The sequence below is a fragment of the Podarcis vaucheri genome (assembly GCF_965113315.1).
Source record: "Podarcis vaucheri genome assembly, chromosome: 5".
NCBI lineage: Eukaryota > Metazoa > Chordata > Lepidosauria > Squamata > Lacertidae > Podarcis > Podarcis vaucheri.
The window spans coordinates 6,438,461-6,461,938 of record NC_138763.1 but is presented as its reverse complement, the minus strand read 5'-3'; the positions used below and the strand labels follow the sequence as shown (position 1 = coordinate 6,461,938).

At 43.9% G+C, this 23,478-nt stretch overlaps 1 protein-coding gene across 3 annotated transcripts in view; it reads left to right on the top strand.

The window, feature by feature from the left end:
* LOC309533181 (cytochrome P450 2J2-like) overlaps window positions 1-22,853 on the top strand; it is a 120,254-nt gene extending 97,401 nt beyond the window's left edge. Inside the window, exons 2-9 of one of the 3 annotated variants that reach the window (XM_082224393.1) lie at window positions 1,985-2,147; window positions 9,887-10,036; window positions 10,499-10,659; window positions 13,751-13,927; window positions 17,144-17,285; window positions 20,599-20,786; window positions 21,264-21,405; window positions 22,142-22,853. In XM_082224393.1, coding sequence (XP_082080519.1) covers window positions 1,985-2,147; window positions 9,887-10,036; window positions 10,499-10,659; window positions 13,751-13,927; window positions 17,144-17,285; window positions 20,599-20,786; window positions 21,264-21,405; window positions 22,142-22,329 — 1,311 coding nt within the window. In that variant the 3' untranslated portion in view covers window positions 22,330-22,853. Of the gene's footprint in view, window positions 1-1,984; window positions 2,148-3,420; window positions 3,477-9,886; window positions 10,037-10,498; window positions 10,660-13,750; window positions 13,928-17,143; window positions 17,286-20,598; window positions 20,787-21,263; window positions 21,406-22,141 lie in introns of those variants that run through there. The other 2 variants (XM_082224395.1, XM_082224394.1) reach the window with 2 other exon arrangements.
* The last annotated feature ends 625 nt before the right edge of the window (window positions 22,854-23,478 follow it).

The following is a 23,478-nucleotide window of genomic DNA, read 5'->3' as shown; positions in this document are numbered from 1 at the left end:
TGCAAGAGCTTCTTGCACTAAGCGGAAGCCATGTCACACATCCAGGTTCCGAAAAACATTCGAAAACAGAAACATTTACTCACAGGTCTTCGGCATTTGAGAACCGAAACGTACAACAGAGGTGTTCAGGAACCGAGGTACCACTGTATATATATTTCATGCTACCCCAAATCTCTGCCAAGCGGTAGCATAGCAAGATTCCAGGGAGTTCCATGTGCTTACCCAGGGTTGAGTTTCCATTGGAAAACCGAGGCACAGCGGCGACTAGTGTCTTTAAGAAATATGGTTTATTTTACACATATTTACACCTAAAGCCTTCAGTGGGGGGAGTGCAGAACAATACACTGCAAGAGTATAGCTGTGCTTCTCTCGTAGCTTGGGTTGAAAGCAGCAGCAGGTCATGCCCCCTGGTCTCTGGTGCAGCCTCCACCCGCCAATGCTGCATGGAGTTCCACCCATTTCCTCCTCCTTGTTCCCTGAACACATTGCAAAATGAAATATCTTCTGTCTCCTCACCCCCCCCTTCTCCCATACCCTCCAACATTGATGAAAATAGAGACATCCCATTCCATGATGATTATTATACTATTTATACCCCACACATCTTAATGGGACACATGGACACACACACACACAAACATTAAACATTAAAAAAACTTCCCTATGCAGGATTGCATTCAGACCACTTGGGGGTTGGATAACACATTTTTTACACCTTTCTTCCATATTCCTATAAACTTCCTCCCATTTTTAGTACTTATTATAACATTCTCCCATCACAACGCTTCATTAAAACAAACGTAATCTGATTATCACTTAATTTTTGCAAATATTCAATAAATTTTTCCCAATCTTCTGTAAATCTTTGATCTTGTCGATTTTGGATCCTTCCTGTCATTCTGTCCAGTTCTGCATAGTCCATCATTTTTGTTCTCCACTCTTCTATCGTAGGTAGCGCCTCCTGTTTCCATTTCTGGGCCATCAGTATTCTTGCCGCTGTCACTGCATATAGAAATAACTTCTTTTCTTTCTTATTTATCTCATTACCTGTAATGCCTAATAAAAATGCTTCTGGTTTCTTAACAAATGTATATTTCAACATTTTCTTCAATTCATTATAAACCATTTCCCAAAAGCTTTTTACTTTCTTGCATTCCCACCACATATGATAAAATGTACCTTCTTTTTCTTTACATTTCCAACATTTATTACTTGACTTATACATTTTTGCTAGTTTTACCGGTGTTACGTACCATCGATACATCATTTTCATCACATTTTCTTTTATAGTTGTACATGCAGTAAATCTTAAACCTTCTTTCCATAATTTTTCCCAGTCCTCCATTTGTATATTATGTCCTAGATCTTTGGCCCAATCAATCATAACTGATTTTACCTCTTCATCTTTGTGCACCATTCCAACAATATCTTATACATTTTAGCTAAAGTTTTAAAATCATTGTTCAATATTTCTGTCTGAAATTTTGATTCTTTATCAGCAAAACCCCTTTGATTCAGATCTTTTTTAAACATTTCATTAATTTGAAAAAAGTGCAACCAATCATTAACATATTCCTTAATTTCTTCAAATGGTCTCATTTTCCATTTGCCTTCTCTTTTACTTATTAGCTTCTCATATGTCACCCATCCCCCAGTCATATTGACTCTCTTCACACTCATCGCCTCCATGATAGATGACCATCCAACTTCTGCTTAAAAACCTCCAGGGAAGGAGAGTCCACAACCTCCCAAGGGAGACCGTTCCACTGTCAAAGGAGCTCATACTGCCCCCTAAATCAATAAAAATCAATAAAAAATACATAGCTAACTGAGGTTCTGCCTCCCCTAACAAAAGGCCTGCCCCCCTAACAAAAATCCTGGCTACACCCATGGAGGAAGGATGAAGCTCATGTTTTAGGTTCAAATTAGTATCTTCTTTCTTTGACTATAACAATCTTCTCCTCTCTTTTGACCCAAATGGTAGATGGCAAAGCAATATGGAAACATTTACACCCTTTGGGTAGGGCATCTGCCCTTTGTAGTGCTGTCTGGATTCCGAGCAGTGGAAGAAGCACTCGTTGACCACTCTGAATATTTTGAAGACCGACCACGTACTCCTTTCCTTATGACTGTAGGAAAAGGAAAGGGTAAGTAGTGAAATGTGAGAATTTCCACTGGTATTTTCCCCAGGGAAAACATTTAAAGGGCTGTCTGGAAAAACAGAACAACAGAGCTTCTCTATTAATGTTGCACTCAACAGGAAATGGGTTGTAGACAATACTAGTTCTATTCAAAGTAGACCCACTGAAATTAATTGGCATGACCAATGTAGGTTTATTAATTTCAGTGGGTCTACTCTAACATTGTTGAATACAACCTAGTGCCTCTAGCAAGTGCTCTCTGGAAGTAGCAATTGTAGTGCACTGTGGTAAGAGTCAGCTGCAGGCAGAAGTTTGTTGCCTGTTGCCATTTTAATGCATTTACTGGCCTGGATCTCAGTGCTGGATGAAGAACTTGAATTCCTCGCTCTTTCTACCCAAGGTTTTGATGCCTACATCAGACTGGTGCTTTGCCAAGGCACAGGTTACAAGGTGTAGCAGGTATATAAGAGGTAAAGACACCTGGCTAAGTGCTAGCTAAGATGTTGATCTAACATCCCACACAGCTTTTATTGCAGTAAGTGAGCAGAGTTCCTAGATTGGGGAGCAAGCCAGCACTCCTTTGAGCATGTTGGACTTGCAAGATTAGTTCATACATGGCATCTCTGTGCCCTTGGAGATGGAGGCAGTGTTGGTGCCAGTTTGGCACCCAATTCACTCTCAGTCCCTTTGCCAGGATGAGGGAACTGCCCAACTGGCTTTTGCTGTGTCCAGAATATGTTGCAGAATACACACCTTCAATAAAACACCAGTCTGGTGGCGCCAGTAGAAAAATAACTTATTGACATCACACACCAGTGCAATTATATCCTTAAAAACAGTGTGGAAAACTTAGCTGAAATGGGTTTTTGACTGAAGTTTACTGCTGGTGTTTAACATTCTATGAAAGCTCAAGTGATACCTTCAAGTTCAGTGTTCATTGCAGAAATTTGTTGCTTAGTGTCAGGGGACTGCCATCGAAAGCGGGGAGAGAGGCAGAAACGTACAGGGAGCCTCCGACTTTGCTGAGTAGTAACACCTCGTCAGAGACTGGTGAGAGCAAAGCCTCCGGCGAAATGAAGGAGGAAAGGAGGGGGGAAGTGAGGCAAAGGCTCACAGAGGTTACTGCGAGCCCCAGCACCACTGTCAGGCAGGCTGATAGGGAAAACAGACATGCAGCTTCCATCGCCTAGTTTTCGCAAGGGAGTCAAAGGGAAAGGAGGAAGCTGGGGGTGTCAAGGTTCTTAAGCTGGGGAGGGAACAGGAAGAACCCACCCTTTTTAATCTGCTAGTGACTGAGGCAGACATGAACTTTGGGCTTCTGCACTGTATATAAAGGTAAAGGGACCCCTGACCATTAGGTCCAGTCGTGACCGACTCTGGGGTTGCGGTGCTCATCTCGCTTTATTGGCCGAGGGAGCCGGCGTGCAGCTTCCGGGTCATGTGGCCAGCATGACTAAGCCGCTTCTGGCAAACCAGAGCAGTGCACGGAAATGCTGTTTACCTTCCTGCCAGAGCAGTACCTATTTATCTACTTGCACTTTGATGTGCTTTCGAACTGCTAGGTGGGCAAGAGCAGGGACCGAGCAATGGGAGCTCACCCCATCACGGGGATTCGAACCACCGACCTTCTGATCAGCTAGTCCTAGGCTCTGTTGTTTAACCCACAGCGCCACCCGTGTCACCAGTGCCACTGTATATAGTTTGCACCTAATAAAACCTGTAAAAAGGCAGGTCGGAGTCCTGGCTGTTTACTCGTGAGCAACCATATGCATCCCTGACACTTAGCTCTTCCTGCAGGTGGGCAGCTGTTGTGCCCTCTCTCACTCGGTTGCCATCCCTGGGCAGTGAGGATGGAGTGCACATGGCCAGGCGGCTGTTGGGGGAATTCTCACTGGCCTCCTTGAGCAGCTGGCTCAAGTTTCCACCAGCTGCTGCACTTCAAATTGGCCAGATAGTGGGCTCTTTTGGGGTGATGCGCCTTGCTGGCTGGAATGGCATTGGCTGTGGCCTCACTTCTAGCGAGGCAGAAAAGCTGGCAGCGCCATCCTGCCTCAGCACAGTCAGACAAGGAGCAAAACTCTCCCCTCTTCCCTTGTCATTAACCTTTCTTATTATTCAGGTCATTTTGGGGTTTTAAAATGTTTTCTGCTTTTCAGGTTGCTGCTTTAACAATGTTCTATTCCCTTCATTCACTGTTTAACCTTATTTTGCTTCCCGTATATCTCCTGACCTTACTACGGTTGCAAATGGTTGCAAATGCCATATTAAGGGCTGGGAAGGAATTTCCCTGTAAACAAATTGGCTGGTGTAGAGGTTCTGCCTTCCCCATAGCAACAGTTAAGGTGTTGGGTGGAATCCTGGTCTTCAAGTGTGGGGTGCATCACCCAATAGTGATCCTGCACCATTTTCAGCGTACCCTGTTAAAGTGGTCTTGGTGGATGTCTCTGTCCTGAAGCCAAGCATGGGGGAGATAAGTCATAGGGCTTCCAGCAGTGGCCTTAGGATGATCAACGTCTTGGAGAGGCATGGATCACAGATTACATCTGTAATCAAAAAAGTTATGGGCATTTTTAATCCAGATTGTTGTTTGTCTGAGTTATTAATCATATATTACATGTAGACATTGACCCAGAAGTGGGTGGCACTCTGGCTGGGCCCACAATTACCAGTGTATCAGATGCCAGTTTTCCCTACAAAAGTCAAATTTTGAAGTGCTTTCCAGAGATCTCGCTTTTCGCTGACACATTAGTGCAGGAACTTCTGAGACAATCAGATTTCCATTTGATTATCACATCCAACTCCTTTGATAGCCATGCTAGGAATAATAGGTGAATCAAATCAAATTTATCTCATTGGGAGATGCTGACATACTTGCTGGTAAATGTTTGCTTAGAAAAGGCTGAATGTTGGCACTATACAACAGGGCTGTCAATAGACTCATGGTATGCTCAGGTGTGGTCTGTTGCTTTGGCCAAGAAACTGACCTGTCAGGTCAGGGTGACTAGGAGCAAGAGAACTCCTTTATCCTTCTGCAACACTTGGCATCCATTCATCTCCCAAATGAGAAGTGAATTTTTTTCCTTCCAGGGAAAGATGGAAACTTGTCAACATTACACATCAGTTAAATTATATCCTTAAAAACTGTGGGGGGTGTCTGCTGGGGTTTAAAGTTGTGAGAAAGCTCATGTGATACCGTATTTTTCACTCCATAGGGCGCACCGAACCATAGGGTCACCTAGTTTTTAGGGGGGGAAATAAAGAAAAAAAATTATTCCCCCCCCAGCCCCAAAGAGCAAAGAAGCCAAGACAGCGAGCAGGATCCATCCCACTGGCTGTCTTGGCTTCCTTTCCAGCTGGGAGAAGCTGCGCGCGGCTTCGTTTTTAGCCGCGGGGCTGGGGCGGGGGAAGCCCGAGCTTCCCCTGACCCCAGCCCCCAGAACGGGTCCGGGAGCGGCGGCAAGGTTGCGAAGCCTTTGGAGCATAGCGCGAGTTCCTGCTGTGCTCCAAAGGCTTCAGGCGGCTATCCCTGAAGCGTGGAGAGAGAGAGGGGTCGGCGCTCACCATCTTGCTCTCCATCTGCTCCATAGGATGCACACACATTTCCCCTTCATTTTTGGAGGGGGGGGAGTGCGTCCTACAGAGCGAAAAATACTGTACTTGCAAGTTCAGTCTTTGTTGCAGAAATTACCAGCATATTAGGTACTAGTTTTCCCCACAAGAGTCAAAATTGATAGAGACATCCAGAGATCTCACTTTTTGCTGGTACTGCAAAGTGGAGGAACTTCTGAAACAATCAGACTAGCACACAAATTGAGACAGCTAAAACTTGGGGGGTGAACCAATGATGAACCTCTAAATGATGAAAGGCAACGGAAAGTGACATTCTGGTGGGAATTGTGTAAAGTAAGCAATGCTGGCCTATATTGTAGAGATACTCATGCATTAAATTGAGACGGAGTCAGAATCAACTAGTAATTCTTTGCATTACAGAAACTAAGCAGATCTTACATGCAAAGGCATGAACTTCAGTTCTGGGCTAGGAACTTAATTTTTAACACTAATTTCTGAGAGCAATAATTTGTCACTGGTTTTTCTTTTTTTCTTTTTCTTTTTTTAAAATAAATTTTATTTTCAATGCAAATTACACCAAAAATTACAAACATTGAATCCAAAATGAAACTATACAAACAAGAAAGAAAAACAGAACACAAAAGGGAAAAAGGGAAAAAAGAAAAAAGCACACATCTACAAATAAAACCATATCTTCATTCTAATCTAGTCATTACAAACATATACACATATTGACTTCCTTCCTTTGTTCTAAGACCTCAAAAGTTTTACTCTTTCTAAATTGCTGTGTCTAATGTAGATTACTTCTATCTTTATACTTTTTACACAATTTTTCTTTTTCTTTAACCCTTCAAAGCATCATTCATTACATGCCAATATGCTTACTCCAGAACAATGTTTTTTCATATACTCTTTAGCACATCCCCATTCTTTTAATAATTTCTGGTCTGATTGTCCCCTTATAAATGCTGTGAGTCTTGTCAGATTTATATATTCACAAAATTTAATTTGCCATTCTTTCATTGATGGAATTTTTCTCCCTTTCCAATTTTTTGCTATAAGCATCCTGGCAGCTCTTGTTGCATAAAGGAATACTTTCCTTTGATTGTCAGGAATATCATTTGTGATTATACCTAAAAGGAATGCCTCCGGTTTTTTACTAAAAGATATTTTAGATTTCTTCATATGTTTCATTCCAAAATTGTTTAATAGGTCGGCATTCCCACCACATGTGAAACATTGTTCCTATTTCTTTCTTGCATCTCCAACAGGTGTTTGATTTTAATTTGTAAATTTTAGCCAATTTTACCGGAGTTAAGTAGCATTGGTACACCATTTTCATCAAATTTTCTCTGATTGTGTAACATGCCATAAATTTAATATCACATTTCCATAATTTCTCCCATTGGTCCAGCCGAATTGCGTAACCTATATCGCATGCCCATTTAGTCATAACTTTTTTACTTCATCCTTTAACTCCCATTCTAATAATAAATTATACATTTTGGATATACTCTTTTTCGAGTTTTGTAATAATACTTTTTGTAATTTTGATTCTTCTTTTTCAAATCCTATTGCTTTATCCTGGTTAAATATTTGAGCAATTTGATGATATTGTAACCACGTGGTGCAGTATTGGGTCACCTCTTTGTATGGTCTTAATTTTAATTGGCCCTGTTCCTCCTTTAGGAGCTGCTGGTATGTCGCCAATCTTCCTATCGTATTTTTCTTTTTAACGGATATTACTTCTAACAGTGAAACCCACCATGGGGTTTTCGGTTCTAACAACATTCTATGTGCTGGTCCCGGGGGGGAAAGGTACTAATACCGTATCCGAAGTTCAGTCCAGAGTCACTAGCAGGGTAGACGTTCACTAGATGAGACGCGAGGTCCGAAACAGGGAGCCGGGCGGGGGAGCAGGAACGCTGGTAGGGCAGCAGCAGGAAGCCAGGCGGGTAACAGGAACACTGGTAGAGCAGAAGCAGGGATCCAGGCGAGGAACAGGAACACTGGTGAGTCAGCAGCGGGCAGCCGGGCAAGGAACAGGAACACCAGAGAGTCAGGAGCAGGAAGCCGGGCGAGGAACAGGCACACTGGGAGTGCAGATCTAGGTCTGGGTAAAGCAGGTACTCCACAACGACGTTGCTCCCGCAACCTGGGACCGGGCTGCCTGACCTTTATCTTCTTCTAAGGCCGGGGGCGGTCCCGGCCCCCAGGAGCCCCGCCTCTCCTGGCCTTAAGGCGAGCACTCCTCCTGGGAGAGACCAGTTCCCTTCGCCTCTCTGCCCTAAGCCTCTGCAGTTCAGGAGAGGCCGAAGGGTTACTGGGCCCCGGGGGAGGCTCACCTGTAGCCACTGAGTCCTCCAGCACCTCTGGGGCCAGAATGGTCTCACCTGGTGCCTGCCCCTGAGGATCTGGCACAGGTGCAGGCTCCTCAGCATCTAGGCCTTGCCCCAGTTCAGCCGGCCCTGGAGGCGGGGACTCCTGTGCCAGCTGGGATTCCTCCGGTTCACTCTCAGACTCGGAATCCCAGGCCATCACATTCTATGTCTCACCCAGACCTTATATAACAAATTTCTAATTACATGACCTTAGAAAGTCTTTAAGCACCGCCACTTTGTTGTAAATTAGATAGGCATGCCAACCGTATCTGTTGTTCCATCCCTCCAAGTCTAAAATGTCATTATTATCTAATGTAATCCAGTCTCTGATCCAACTAAAGCCTGCCACATCGTAGTATATTCTCAGGTCTGGGAGTCCAAAGCCACCCCGTTCTTTTATGTCAGTTAATAATTTATGTTTGATCCGTGGATTTTTGCCTTGCCTTATAAATTTTGTTAGATCCGTTTTCCATTTTTTAAAACAATCATCTTTACCTATTATGGGGATCATTTGAAAAAGGAACAGGAATTTTGGTAAGATATTCATTTTAATAGCCGAAATTCTACCCCAGAGTGTTAAGTTCAATCTTGTCCAAATTTCCATTTCTCTTTTTATTTCTTCCCATTTTTTTTTATAATTATCTTTAAACAAATTTATATTTTTCATTGTTATTTGAATTCCTAAATATTTCACATTTTTACAAATTTGTAATCCAAATTTTTCTACCAGTTCCCTTTTCTCTTGGTCTCCCATGTTTTTTTACCATTAGTCTCATTTTTTCTTTATTCAAAGCAAAGCCTGAAACCTTTCCGAAGTTTTCCATTTTTTCTAGAGCCTTTGCTATGCTTTCCTTTGGGCTTTCCACCATTAACACTAAATCATCGGCAAATGCCCTTATTTTATATGTTTTCTCCCCTAAGGATATTCCATTTATTTCTTGGTCTAGTCTGATTTCTTGATTTAGTATTTCCAAAACCAAAATGAATAATAATGGTGAGAGCGGGCACCCTTGTCTGGTGCCCTTCTGTATTTTAAAATAATCAGTCATGTCATTATTATTATTATATTTGCTTCTTGTTGTTCATAGATTGCTTTTAAGCCTCTTGTAATTTGGTCTCCCATGTCCATCTGGTCTAATATTATTTTTAGCAATTTCCATGAAACTTTATCAAACGCCTTTTCCGCATCCACAAATACAAAGGCTACCTTCTTATTCGGTTTCATGTCTAAATACTCGATCATATCAATCACTGTTCTTATATTATCACTCATTTTCCTGCCTGGCAAAAACCCTGCCTGCTCTTTGTTTATACAATCCTGCAAAACTGTTTTTAATCTTGTTGCCAATATTTGTGCATAAATCTTGTAGTCATTATTAAGTAATGATATTGGTCTATAATTGGTTATGAACTCCTTATTTCGTCCTTGTTTTGGGATTACTACTATATGAACCTGCTTCCAGGTATTGGGAATCTTCCCGTCTTCTAGTATTCTATTTAAAAGTATCTTCATAGGTGATAATGGTGATTCCATCCGGGCCTGGGGATTTTCCCAATTTCATCTTAATTATTGCTTGATGTAGCTCTGTCATGGTTATTGGAGAGTTTAGGTCTTGAATCGTTTCTTTCTTAATTTTAGGTATGTCCTTTCCACATAAATACTCTTTTATTTCATCCTCTGTCTCAGTTCCTGCTTTATATAGCTTATTACAATATTTTATAAAGCACTTTTTAACTTCCTCAGGATTGTCTAAAGTTCTCCCTTCTTCCACTATTGTCACTGGTTTTTCATAGGCATTATATTATCAAATGGTCACACCTGGAGGCAACAGAGACGGTTTGGTATTGTTACTATGCGGAAGCTAGGACTGGGGAGGAAAGGCATGGAGCACCAAATAGAAGAGGAAGCCCATCAGCTCGTGGAAGTCTTTGCACGTTCAAAGGGTATGTGATGATAGGTGACGGTGCTGGGTTGGCATATGTCTGAAGAAACCTTTGTGTATAACCTCTGTACATTTTGGAAAGGAATGTGATATGTTTTGTTTGATTCCTAATGAGCCTTAAATGGAATGCTATCATTATATATCTTTAAGTGCCAAGAAAAAATGTTCCTCTTCAAACAGGTGTTTGGCTGATTAATATTCTACAGCCTTTTAAATGTGCTTATGGAATGTTTTGTTATTTTGTTTTAACTATTTACCTGGGTTTTTATCTTGTATTTTTACTCTGTGAAACACCCTAGAATCTCGTGATGAAGGGTGGTATATAAACCAACCAATCAATTAATTAATTGATGTTAATAAACAAATTGCTGGGGATCCCTGCAGTTTCTCTTGTCCACCATAAAATACCATTCTGTATGAACAGAAGTGGCTGAACTCACATTAGTATAACTTTATTTTGCAGGTCAACCACTTGACCCCTCCATGCCCATCACTAATTCAGCCTCCAACGTGATATGTGCTGTGGCTTTTGGGCACCTGTTTGCTCTTGAAGATAAAAGGTTCCAGAAGCTGATAGAAGCCATGAATTTTCTCCTAAAATATCTGTGTAGCTTTGCTCATTTTGTGAGTTGTCATTTTCATTCCACTGAGCCTGACAGGTCTCCCAAGTGCCTTAAATCCCTGGAATCCATTACGATAGAAGTTAGAGCGTTGGAAAACTGAGTTCAGGTTTAAATCTAATCTGAGATAAGGGCTATTTACGATCTCATAGCATAAATAATTTCTCAAGATTATTATAAAAATTGAAAGAAAGAATAAGGAGACTATGTCCAACCATAAGGGACTCTTTGGAGAAAAAATTGGATAAAAATGGAACAATAACCTTTCAGAACAAGTTGTCTAGAGCCCACCTTAAGTAAACAGCAGTGAACAAAATAATCTTCTCAAGAAGAGAATTCTACAATTTTATTGTCATTATGGAAAAATAAATGTGTCTATTCTTTGCTCACTGTATATCAAGGCTTATAGGACTTGATTGATGAGCATATGTCTTGACAGCCATATTTTGGACCAATTTAAGATCCCGGGCTATCTTCAAGTTTTAAGAAAGACAAATATTATTGGGGGCAGGGACCTACTATGGCACATTGACTTGCCAAACATCCAAATGAGCACTGAGCATACACAGACCAGGACATGTTGGTGATATAATTTGGAAATGCAAGGACAGCATGGCTGGCTAGCTGGCTAGATCCATAAACTCCACATGGCTACATTTTGCTGAGGGTGTGAAGGTTGTCTGCCTGGAATATACAATGGCAGTATTTGAACCTTTGTGCCGTAAATATTTATGCATCTCTAAATTTTGGAATTCATGCATCTCTAAATTTCCGGCCACGTGACCTGGAAGCTGTACACTGGCTCCCTCAGCCAATAAAGCCGCACCCCCAGAGTCGGCCACGACTGGACCTAATGGTCAGGGGTCCCTTTACCTTTACCTAAATTTTGGGAGCATCACTAGTAAGTTTCAGGAGAGCTATAAATGCCCATGTTTGAATAGTGCTACCATAACTGTTGAAGAGTTCAACTCTAAACCCAACAGAGGTGCATTGATTTTCCCAAGGGGGAGGGGCAAATCAATCTCCCAATTTATATTGCAAGCAGGGGAGCTGCAACTTAGCAGTGTCAGTCATTATGGCGCCTATGGTGTGGCTCCTTTGCTGGATTTTTAAAAAATGAAACAGAGGTCTGCAACTCAAGCATTCCCTGCACTGCTAAGGAAAGCAGCCCCCTTCTGTATGACCTCAGCTAAACCCTTTTGACCTGAGGGGGATGGGTGGACCTGACAATTTCAGTGTCTCTTAGTTTCTCATTTTTCCTGTCTTAAAATTCGTTCTCCACATTTCTACATCAATTTCTGATATGTTTTTTAAAAAAAAATTATCATGAAATTTCATCAGCATTTTGGTGCTAATTTCTCCTAATGCACACATTTGTATGCAATTTTGCAAAGTTGCAAATTGCAGGTTGGAATGTTATTAGAGCATCTTAAGCATCTGCAGTCCCACTATATGCTCTGACATACAGAGCAAGGACATGTTCTATGAAGAACTAGAGCAGGCTGTCAGGAGAGGGAGCTTGCTATTGCTGCAAAGGGTGAGGTTCACATTTGTGAACTACAAATTTGTGCCTTATGAGAAGATGTTTCCTGCACTGAGAAAGGCAAGGATCAGATGATGTGTCAATGACTACTCACTAAAGCTATATCAAACATTCAACTCACTGCTGACAGTGAAAAATGTATGAAGGCATGAAGACAGCCTTTGGCCCAACAGCCAGGAAAACTGCACCACTGAAAACCTTGTCTGGAGACACAGCAGCAAGCAGATGAAGTGATGGGCAGATCATTATCATGAATTGTGCTATGGGAAAACATGGTCTCAAACACATTGAGAGTATCCAGTCTTTGCCTCTCTTTGAAGTGCTGAATGTCCCTCTCTCCCTTGACAAGCTGAATAACGCCTTCAACTCTCAAGCATGTGGTACAACCCCAGGACAGGATGGAATCCCAATGGAAGTGCTGAAATAATTTATTATTTATGCCCCGCCTATCTGGCTGGGTTTCCCCAGCCACTCTGGGCGGCTCCCAATCAAATATTAAAAACACTTTACAGCATTAAACATTAAAAACTTCCCTAAACAGGGCTGCCTTCAGATGTCCTTTAAAAGTAGGATAGTTGCTTATTTCCTTTGACATCTGATGGGAGGGTGTTCCACAGGGCAGGCGCCACTACCGAGAAGGCCTTCTGCCTGGTTCCCTGTAACCTCACTTCTCACAGTGAGGGAACTGCCAGAAGGCCCTCAGCGCTGGATCTCAGTGTCCGGCCTGAACAATGGGGGTGGAGACGCTCCTTCAGGTATACAGGACTGAGGCTGTTTAGGGCTTTCAAGGTCAGCACCAACACTTTGAATTGTGGTTGGAAACGTACTGGGAGCCAATGCAGGTCTTTCAAGACCAGTGTTATATGGTCCCGGTGGCCACTCCCAGTCACCAGTCTAGCTGCCGCATTCTGGATTAATTGCAGTTTCGAGTTACCTTCAAAGGTAACCCCATGTAGAATGCATTGCAGTAGTCCATGCACCACTCTTGTGAGACACTCCGTGGGCAGGTAGGGTCTCAGCCTGAGTATCAGATGGAGCTGGTAGACAGCTGCCCTGGACACAGAATTGACCTGCACTTCCATGGACAGCTGTGAGTCCAAAATGACTCCCAGGCTGCACACCTGGTCCTTCAGGGGTACAGTTACCTCGTTCAGGACCAGGGAGTCCTCCACACCAGCCAACCCCCTGTCCCCCAAAAACAGTACTTCCGTCTTGTCAGGATTCAACTTCAATCTGTTAGCCACCATGATGCACTTTCATGGGCTCGTCTTGCAGTGTTGGAGGAAATAATCCATGCCACAAGACAGGTGTGACCTGTTTGTCGTGGAGCTATCATGGAATCACCCTGTGGTTCTCAACAAATTACAGTGACTCGCTGACGGGGTCTATCCCCAATTGCAATGTGGCTTTAGAGCACAGAGGTCAACAGTCAACATGATTTTCTCTCTGTGCTCCCCTCTGCAGGAGAAATACTGAGAGCGGAGACGTCCCTTGAACATCGCTAATCCAAAGCATGAACCATGTGACCAAATTTTCTCTATCTTTCCTTTAGCTGTATGAAATGTTCCCATGGCTTATGAAACATGTACCAGGGCCTCACCAGAAGGCATTGTACTGCCTGAAGGCAATGCTTTCATTTGCAAAGGACGAGATAGAGAAGCATAAGGAGAATCTATCTCTGCATGAGCCACAGGATTTCATTGATTTCTATCTACTTCAGATGGAGATAGTAAGTATCTATTTTGCAACTGAATGTTGCTCATCCCAGGAGTCATTATATTCCCTGTTACATGTGAATACTAATCTGTTGCCAGGAAACCAACATTTTTTTCTGAATCTCAGCTGGAAACCACCTTGAGCTTTCCCCAAATTTCTTTTAGTTGCTAAAGTGAGTGAACATCCATCTATTGAAGCATCGATTGAAATGGCTAGGAAAAGGCAGATATTTTCATAACCCCAAATATGAGTGGGAATGAGTGGGAGTTCATGTGTGTTGAGGGGTCTTCCCTATGGAGCATTGTTTCTGTACATAAATTATTTTGTACTGTTGTTCATCTCACATGGACTGAGAAAACAGAAAAGCACTGCTTGTTGGTTCAATGATTTCATTTTCACCCCACTTTTCTTCAGTGAAGGATTTGTTGGTACATAGTTCTAACTCATGCTATCCTTTGCAGGACTGTACACAATGCCACCAATCTACCCAGTGGACACAATCTGTAGCTTACACATCTGGCCAATTTTTTGTATGCCATCCCAGGCACCTCCAGTTAACAGCGATCAAATTATACCGCTCCTGGGGGCAGATCCAGGGGCAAAGGAAGGCTGTCTGGCACCCAGTATGGGGTGTCAAGGGGAGGGGCAAACCACCCACAGGGGCAGGGCAAACCACCCAGCTGAGCATGTGCAGCGCCACTAGGTGTGGCACATGCGCAGCGCCACTACATACAGCGGCGCCGCGTGTGCGCCATACGGAGAGCAGAGGGATCCTCCGCACATGGTGGTGGTGCGATGGCGGCGGCTCATGCCACCACGCCCGGGGGTGGCAGGGTGAACCCGCTGCGGGGTGCCTTCTTGTCATCCCTCTCAGAGATGGCACCCTAGGCGGACTGCCCCCCCCACTGCCCCCCCTTCCTCCACCACTGGGCAGATCCAGTAGCATGAAATAAGACTTTATTTGAATTGCTAACCCTTTCACACCCCTCACGTTCAGGACAGATTAAAACATTTAAAACTAGTTGAAAAGCAGGCAAATAAGCCGCATATTAAAACCTCATCTCTACCGCAAATTCAGAGCTTAACCATGGTCACCAAAAGCCAACTCAAAAGCACCTTGGGGCACTTTAAATGTCTTAATCCGAGTCCCTGCCCCTCTTTCTCTGCTGAGCAGTAGCAGCAGCAGGCACCCACCCAGGATCTGTGTTTCTTTGGAGAATTGAAGACGTGGTGGAGACTGTTGTGGCTTTAAGAAATATAGTTCATTAACTTATTTACACCTTCAGTCTGCATGGAGGGAGTCCAGATCTCACAGCATGGTCCTTTCAAGAGGAGTTTGTACCCCACAGCAGTACAGCCAGCCTTCAGCCACCCTGCCCAAGATGGATTTCAGCTCTTCTTCCTCCTTCTTGCTACCCCAGCAACCTTCTGATTCCCTAGTTCACACCTCCAGGCAAGGGAAAGGAGTCCTCTTGTATTATCAGTTCAAACTTGGCTCTCAAGAGGGTGTGGGTATTCTTGGGAGATCTAAAAAAACTGTGAGGATATCAATATAACCCTCAGTGTTACCCACCCCAGGTGCTATTAAAATCTGTTTAGTCTTAGGATTAGCCGCAGTTCAAGTCCCTACATTACCAAGGTCTCTATTCCCTGCAGGAAAACAGGAACAGCAAATGTCCCACCCTACATGACTATTGTGAGGGTGAAGAATATGAAACCTCAGTCTTGGCACAATCCAAGTGGATAGTGGCAGATGTCTTATTACACGCCACACATTGGGGGGGGGAGTCAGAATTCAAACCCCTGACTCATCTATATTCATACACTAGAAGGTTAAAAATATAATTTGTTGTAGTTCTGGACTGTCAGGTGTTAACACTCCAGGAGCGTTCTTATCAACTGGGTGCACTGCCCACATGATCCATGCTTTGTTCCTTTGATGTGTGCTCTGTGGGGGCTGAGCTCTCTCTGGAGAGCAGTCTGTCTTAGAATGTGAGCAAGGTCGTTTCATTTTTGTTAAGAGGCAGAGAGCTGTGAACATGCAGCTAGATTCTGCAGGTTTTCTTTTCTGTTTTGAGTGCTACTAAATAAAGAGTTTTGGATTAGAAGCACTGGTGTCGAGCTGCGTTATTGAGGACACCACATCGGCACAGACAAGCCATTTGATGCTCCGTGTGAACTCTGCTATTATCCAGCAACTGAGGAGAGTGGCAGCACGCGGAGTGGAAGCGTGTGGGCACCATTGGAAGTTTGTCAGAGTGGCAATAAATCAAATTTATTGCAGGGCCGTTGCAGCAGGCTCAGTGGGTCAAAGATATACGACCCAACAAAATTTAACATAATTTCATTATGGTGACAAAAGAATAAATAATTATATTTAGTGTTAAGTAGTGCACATTTTCAGGATATGGGTGGCGCTGTGGGTTAAACCACAGAGCCTAGGACTTGCTGATCAGAAGGTCGGCGGATTGAATCCCCGTGACGGGGTGAGCTCCCTTTGCTCGGTCCCTGCTCCTGCCAACCTAGCAGTTCGAAAGCACGTCAAAGTGCAAGTAGATAAATAGGTACCGCTCCAGAGGGAAAGTAAACGGCGTTTCCGTGCGCTGCTCTGGTTCGCCAGAAGCAGCTTAGTCATGCTGGCCACATGACCCAGAAGCTGTACGCCGGCTCCCTCGGCCAATAAAGCGAGATGAGCGCCGCAACCCCAAAGTCGGTCACGACTGGACCTAATGGTCAGGGGTCCCTTTACCTTTATCTTTAGTGCACATTTTGAATGTGTGCTGCCAGAGAGATTCCATTGGATCCCTCTCCTCCTGCCAGTGCTGGATTATTACCCCAACCCACAGATCCTCAAATGCAGCACCAGCAGCTACAACTGTGGTCACAGGAAGGTGTGCATAGATCTCTTGCCACAACCAACTATGAAGCACAGGGCCGGCCAGCCCATTAGGCAGCTGCCTTAGGTGGTGGAATGGCAAGAAGCGAGATCTTTCTATCCAGCCCACTTTGTGGGCACTGTTGTGCAATTCAGGTAAGGGGGGCAGCAGTGGCAGCAGGGCAGTGGTGGTGGCATCTTCCCATTTTGCAGCAAGCAGTGTAATGGGATGCCCTGCCCTTCATCAAGCATATGTTGGTGGCATTGTAGTAACTGGGTAAAAGAAGATAAAGTAAGTGCTGAAGATTGTAATGCATGTGAATGACTTGTCACCTTCCTCATTTTCAACATCAGAGCAGGAATGACCCAGAGTCCACCTATGATGAAGAAAACATGGCTTGGTGTATTTTTGACTTCTTTGTAGCGGGGTCAGACACAACCGTCAGTTCTCTGAAATGGGCGCTTCTCCTCCTGGCAAGTCATCCAGATATCCAAGGTGAGAGAGGGAACAATGGGAGCCTGGGCTTCTCTTGATCTCTAGAGTGGACCGTAATTATTTAAAGGTTTCATTCACATCTACTGAGGGATAGCTTAGTTGGTAGAGCATGAAACTCTTAATCTCAAGGTTGTGAGTTTGAGCCCCATGTTGGGTGAAAGATTCCTGCACTGCAGGGAGTCAGACTAGATGATCCTCGTGGTCCCTTCCAACTCCCTTCCAATCTGTGATTCTAAATTGATTCTAATGAGATGATAAAACAAAGAACATAAAACATCAGAAAGAGTTAAAAGTAAGTGAGCTTATGATGGAAGTTTGGGGAGACAAAGGGTTATTGAAATAAGCTGAATGCTTTTGACATACATGTATGGCATCACAGAGTTCTACAGCCCTTGTGAGCATTAACCCTTTACATCGCATGCTGGATGCTTTCATGACACATTATTATATGAGGCCCTGAGAAACTTGGGACCAGGTTGCCTGAAACAGCCCCTATAAGGTCTGCAACTCCTTCATGGATCACTGCTTTGTCATGGCAAAGGGGCTTGAATAACTCAGAGAAGCTATGAGCTATGTCTTGCAGTGCCAAAGAATGCTCCAACTACCGCACAATTGCACTCATTTCACACGCTAGCATGGTTATGCTTAAAATTCTGCAAGGCAGGGTTAAGCAGTATGTGGACTGAGAACTCCCAGAAGTGCAAGCTGGAGGAACCAGAGACCAGATTGCAAACATGCGCTGGATTATGGAGAAAGCTAGAGAGTTCCAGAAAAACATCTGGTACTTCTCCTTCATTGACTATGCAAAAGCCTTTGACTGCGTGAACCACAGCAAACTATGGCAAGTTCTTAAAGAAATGGGAGTGCCTGATCACCTCATCTGTCTCCTGAGAAATCTCTATGTGGGACAAGAAGCTACAGTTAGAACTGGATATGGAACAACTGATTGGTTCAAAATTGGAAAAGGAGTACGACAAGGCTGTATATTGTCTCCCTGCTTATTTAACTTATATGCAGAAGTCATCATGCAAAAGGCTGGACTGGATGAATCCCAAGCCAGAATTAAGATTGCCGGAAGAAATATCAACAACCTCAGATATGCAGATGACACAACCTTGATAGCAGAAAGTGAGGAGGAATTAAAGAACCTTTTAATGAGGGTGAAAGAGGAGAGTGCAAAATATGGTCTGAAGCTGAACATCAAAAAAACTAAGATAATGGCCACTGGGCCCATCACCTCCTGGCAAATAGAAGGGGAAGAAATGGAGGCAGTGAGAGATTTTACTTTCTTGGGCTCCATGATCACTGCAGATGGTGACAGCAGTCACGAAATTAAAAGACGCCTGCTCCTTGGGAGAAAGGCGATGGCAAACCTAGACAGCATCTTAAAAAGCAGAGACATCACCTTGCCAACAAAGGTTTGTATAGTTAAAGCTATGGTTTTCTCAGTTGTGATGTATGTAAGTGAGAGCTGGACCATAAAGAAGGCTGATCACCGAAGAATTGATGCTTTTGAATTCTGGTGCTGGAGTCCCATGGACTGCAAAAAGATCAAACCTATCCATTCTTAAGGAAACCAACCCTGAGTGCTCACTGGAAGGACAGATCCTGAAACTGAGGCCACAGTACTTTGGCTACCTCATGAGAAGAGAAGACTCTCTGGAAAAAAACTCTGATGTTGCGTAAGATTGAGGGCACATGGGGATGACAGAGAATGAGATGGTTGGACAGTGTTATAGAAGCTACCAGCATGAGTTTGACCAAACTGCGGGAGGCAGTGGAAGACAGGAGTGCCTGGCGTGCTCTGGTCCACAGGGTCACAAAGAGTCAGACACAACTAAATGACTAAACAACAACAAGGTCTGTAAGTTCATTTGGCCACCTGAGGACATTCTGCTGGTAGCACAACACCCTACAGAATGCAGTAGGGTAGTGACCCCAAAATAGGAATTTTCTAATGTTGCTCTTGTGTTGTGGAATGCCCTTCCCTCTGCCTTTCATGAAGCATTTTTTGTTTTTGTTTTGGTGGATATTGTTTTTATACTGTACATAATGTACAGTGCCAGGAGATGCTCAAAACATCAAGCATACTTCCAAATTAGTAGAATAAATACATAAATGCAAGCGGCCACCCCCTCACTGCAGAGTAATGTGTGCCGTGCACAAGGATGGCAACAGATATGCATGTGGCATTGGGGGCACGTTTCCTTTCCCTTCCTCAGACCCCCTCCTCACTCCTGCATTAAAAGGTAAAGGACCCCTAACAATTTAGTCCAGTCGTGAACAACTCTGGGGCTGCAGCGCTCATCTCGCTTTACAGACCGAGGGAGCCGGCGTTTGTCCGCTTCCATAGACAGTTTTCTGGGTCATGTGGCCGGCATGACTAAGCCACTTCTGGCGAAACAAGAGCAGCGCATGGAAACTCCATTTACCTTCCAGCCGGAGTGGTACCTATTTATCTACTAGCACTGCATGCTTTCGAACTGCTAGGTGGGAAGGAGCCAGGACCGAAGAACGGGAGCTCACCCCGTCGTGGGGCCTCGAACTGCTGACCTTCCAATTGGCATGCCCAAGCGGCACAGTGGTTTAAACCGCAGCGCCACCCGCTCCTGCATTATTGCCCCACTTTTGCACACATATATCACACCTTGCTCAGCATTCAGCCTAGAAGAGTTCTGGTGGGCTCATTGACTCCTGAAATTTGCTTTGGCCGTGATAAAGGAATCTTTCCAAATATAAATGGTAGCTTAACACACAGTTAATGTAAGCCACCTTTTCCTCTGCTTGGCTTAGTGGGTGATTTTCTTTTTGATAAATTCTTATTTATTCAGCCTGCAGAGGGCTGGCCAAGAGGTCCGGGGGGGGGGGGGCGCCATCATTGCCCCTGCTGTGAAATGTACCTGAGCCTCATCCCTGCCTCTCCTTGCTCCATTACATGAGTGATGTTAGCCAAAGATCAAGCTGGAAAAGGAGGATTGGTGAAACAGAGTAGGAAATATTGAGGGCTGAGGGGTGGAGGATTTTTTTTAAAAAAAAGTGTAAAACAGACAGCCTTGAATCACAGACCTTCAGCAAATCCAGCCAGCTCTGTTAACCAGAAACAGCTGAGATGAGGTTTGCTTTCAACCTTTTCACACCTGGGATCTAGAGCAGGGAGGAACCATGTACACTGACTTGAGCTCCTTGGAGTAAAAAATGAGTAATAAAGATAAGAAACTGAGGCTCGTTCCCAGACCCTTTTGGAAAATAAATGTCCATCTGAAATAAAATGCAGTATTCAAAATAAACCTTCTGCTTCCATTATTTTCTTCAGATAAAGTCCACAAGGAGATAGAAGATGCTTTAGGTTCTTCTCACACAATCTGCTATCAAGATAAGAAGAAACTGCCCTACACCAATGCTGTGATTCATGAAATACAGCGCTTTAAATATGCCTTATTTTTCGGGATCACCAGGAAATGTTCAAAGGATGTGAAGCTGTGTGGTTTTCTCATTCCCAAGGTAAAGAAGTGTGGCAAACTGCACTCCTGTATCTCAAGAGCAAAGAGAACCCTAGAGTAACATACTGAGAGATGCATAAAGCCATAGAGGAACTTCCTGTGTAGTCAAAAACTTGAAGGGCAGGAAAAGGATGCAAGAGCAGGATCTCCATCTGTGGACATGTTTCACACTGGCTAGTGCTGTTCTATTGGGAATGTGAGGCAGAGGAGGAACACACAGTGGCTAGAGGTCATCTTCTGGGTTCCTTTTAAAAGAGGGATAGGGATAAGGAGGTCACCCTGTGTTTCTGCCTGTACAAGTAGCTTATTGATGGGGGGGGGATTGGGAATGAATCTGGCCTCTGGTAAATGTGAATTCCCCCCCACACACACACAAACCCTAGTCAGTTTGAATTCTTCAAAGATTAGTTGCAGAACAGTGAGGAACAATCCAGAAATGTATTGGTCTGAGTGCCAATCATTTGTTTCTTCTTTGCAGGGAACTTATATTATTCCTGATTTCCGCTCTGTTCTTGTTGATCCCACAAGATGGGAGACACCTGCAGTGTTCAACCCAAACCATTTCTTGAACAAGGATGGACAATATGTGGCTAGAGAAGAGTTTCTGGCGTTTGGTGCAGGTAAATCCAAAAGTCCAAGCTATGTTGTGATCTGTAAAAAGATAAAGGTAAAGGACCCCTGACAGTTAAGTCCAGTCGCGAACGACTTTGGGGTTGTGGCGCTCATCTCGCTTTACTGACCGAGGGAGCTGATCTTTGTCTGCAGACAGTTTTTCTGAATCATGTGGCCAGCATGACTAAGCCGTTTCTGGCAAAACCAGAGCAGCACACAGAAACGCCATTTACCTTCCCGCTGGAGTGGTACCTATTTATCTACTTGCACTTTGACGTGCTTTAGAACTTCTGGGTTAGCAGGAGCTGGGACCGAGCAACGGGAGCTCACTCAGTTACGGGGATTTGAACTGCGACCTTCTGATCAGCAAGCCATCTGCACCCCTGTAGGCGTCTGTAGGCATGCTTAATGGTCTGCTTCCAGAAAATGGCAACAGTAGCATGAGGGGCAGAGCAGTCTTCTACATACCAGTCATGAGTCTGATTCCACTAGGTTTCAGTAGTGGCTATTGGGTCATATTTGCCATCCTGTATTAATGGTTCAAATTTGTTTTCATTTTCCATGTTCTGTGTGTTAGTATAGAGATAACCAAAACCATGAGCCCTTTCCTTCCACTTGGTTCCTTCTTGTAATTTCCTGCCCTTATTATGTCATATTATGTAGAGTGTTTTATAGCTACAAAGTAATGAACCCTGGAAAGTAAGCTATTATTCACTTGCTGCCTTTCCCTTGTCTCATCCTCAGGGTCTCGCATGTGTTTGGGTATGCTGCTGGCAAATACTGAAATTTTCATCTTCCTGACAAGCCTGCTGAGGGCATTTCGCTTCCAGCTGCCAGAAGGAGTGAAAGAACTCAATAAAGAGGCTTTACTGGGGGCTACAGCACATCCCCATCCTTATAAACTCTGTGCAGTTCCCCGCTGCAATGCATAATAAAATATGAAAGTACATGGGGCTGCACCTCTGCTTCCTCTGCTTACCAACCCCTTTGTCACTACTGACACATAGAGTTTCCCCTTCCCATCTCATGCAACTACTGTGGTCTCTCTTCACCTTCCCAGCTCCATTTCTGAGGCTTCTTCTCTCTTCTTTTCTGCAGCTCTGCTTTGCACCCATTTTCACCATCACCCCATCGCCTCCTATTCTTCAAGCTCTTTCATGCCCCTGCTTTCATCTTCCACCCTATCCGTGCCTCCTAATCCCTCATTTCTTTTCAGCTCCTTTGCATCCCCATTCCTACCCTCACCACTTTTCCCCCTTCCCCCTTTTTCCTCAACACCTATATAATGAACATCCTCCTTTCAGCACACCCCCCATGCTGATATTTGTGATTGTATCTTTAAGATGAGTAGAATCCCAAGAGCAAGGCTTGCCCAGCTGGAGAAGGTTAAGTTCTGTTTATGGGTCCTGTGCATTTGTAGCCATCTGCTTTTCAATAAAATATCTCTTCCAAATCACTACACTGAATCTGGAACTTCATTTTTGGGGGGAAACACATGGGATCAGGAGTGAAATACGTTGTGTGGAGGCACTGTGGGATATTTGATGACTTTGCATCCATTATCACTCTCCCATGCGGCTGCTAAGAAATGGAAGAGGGAGAATTTTAGAGCAGCCATTCCTCCAACTTCCGCTATTCTTTCCTTCAACCACAGAAGTTAAGAGTAATATGGAGGTGGAGGGACACCAAGACCACTGTGGTTTGAAACAACAGCAAAAGTTTGAGTAAAGCAAGGATGGAGGGATCCTGAGCAATTGTTATTCATTTATTTTTAAAAACTGTTTTAACAAGGAGAAACAGCAGAGATGGGTAGTATATAGAGGTGTACACTAAAACACCAACACAACATAGACTTTCTAACTCCCTTCTTGCTGTATTCAAACCTTATTTTAAACTGCCACTCACCACCCCGCACCCCAATGTGCAGAGACTGACCCATCTCTGGAACCTACCCAAGCTGGGTCGGTCCAGTAACTCAAAGAGCAAACTTCTTTATAAAAATATAATAAAGTTTTATTAAAAGAAGGCTACAGGGTTTTAAGAGTGAGAGATTTCTGGTAGCAGCGCAAAGTAAAGTACGG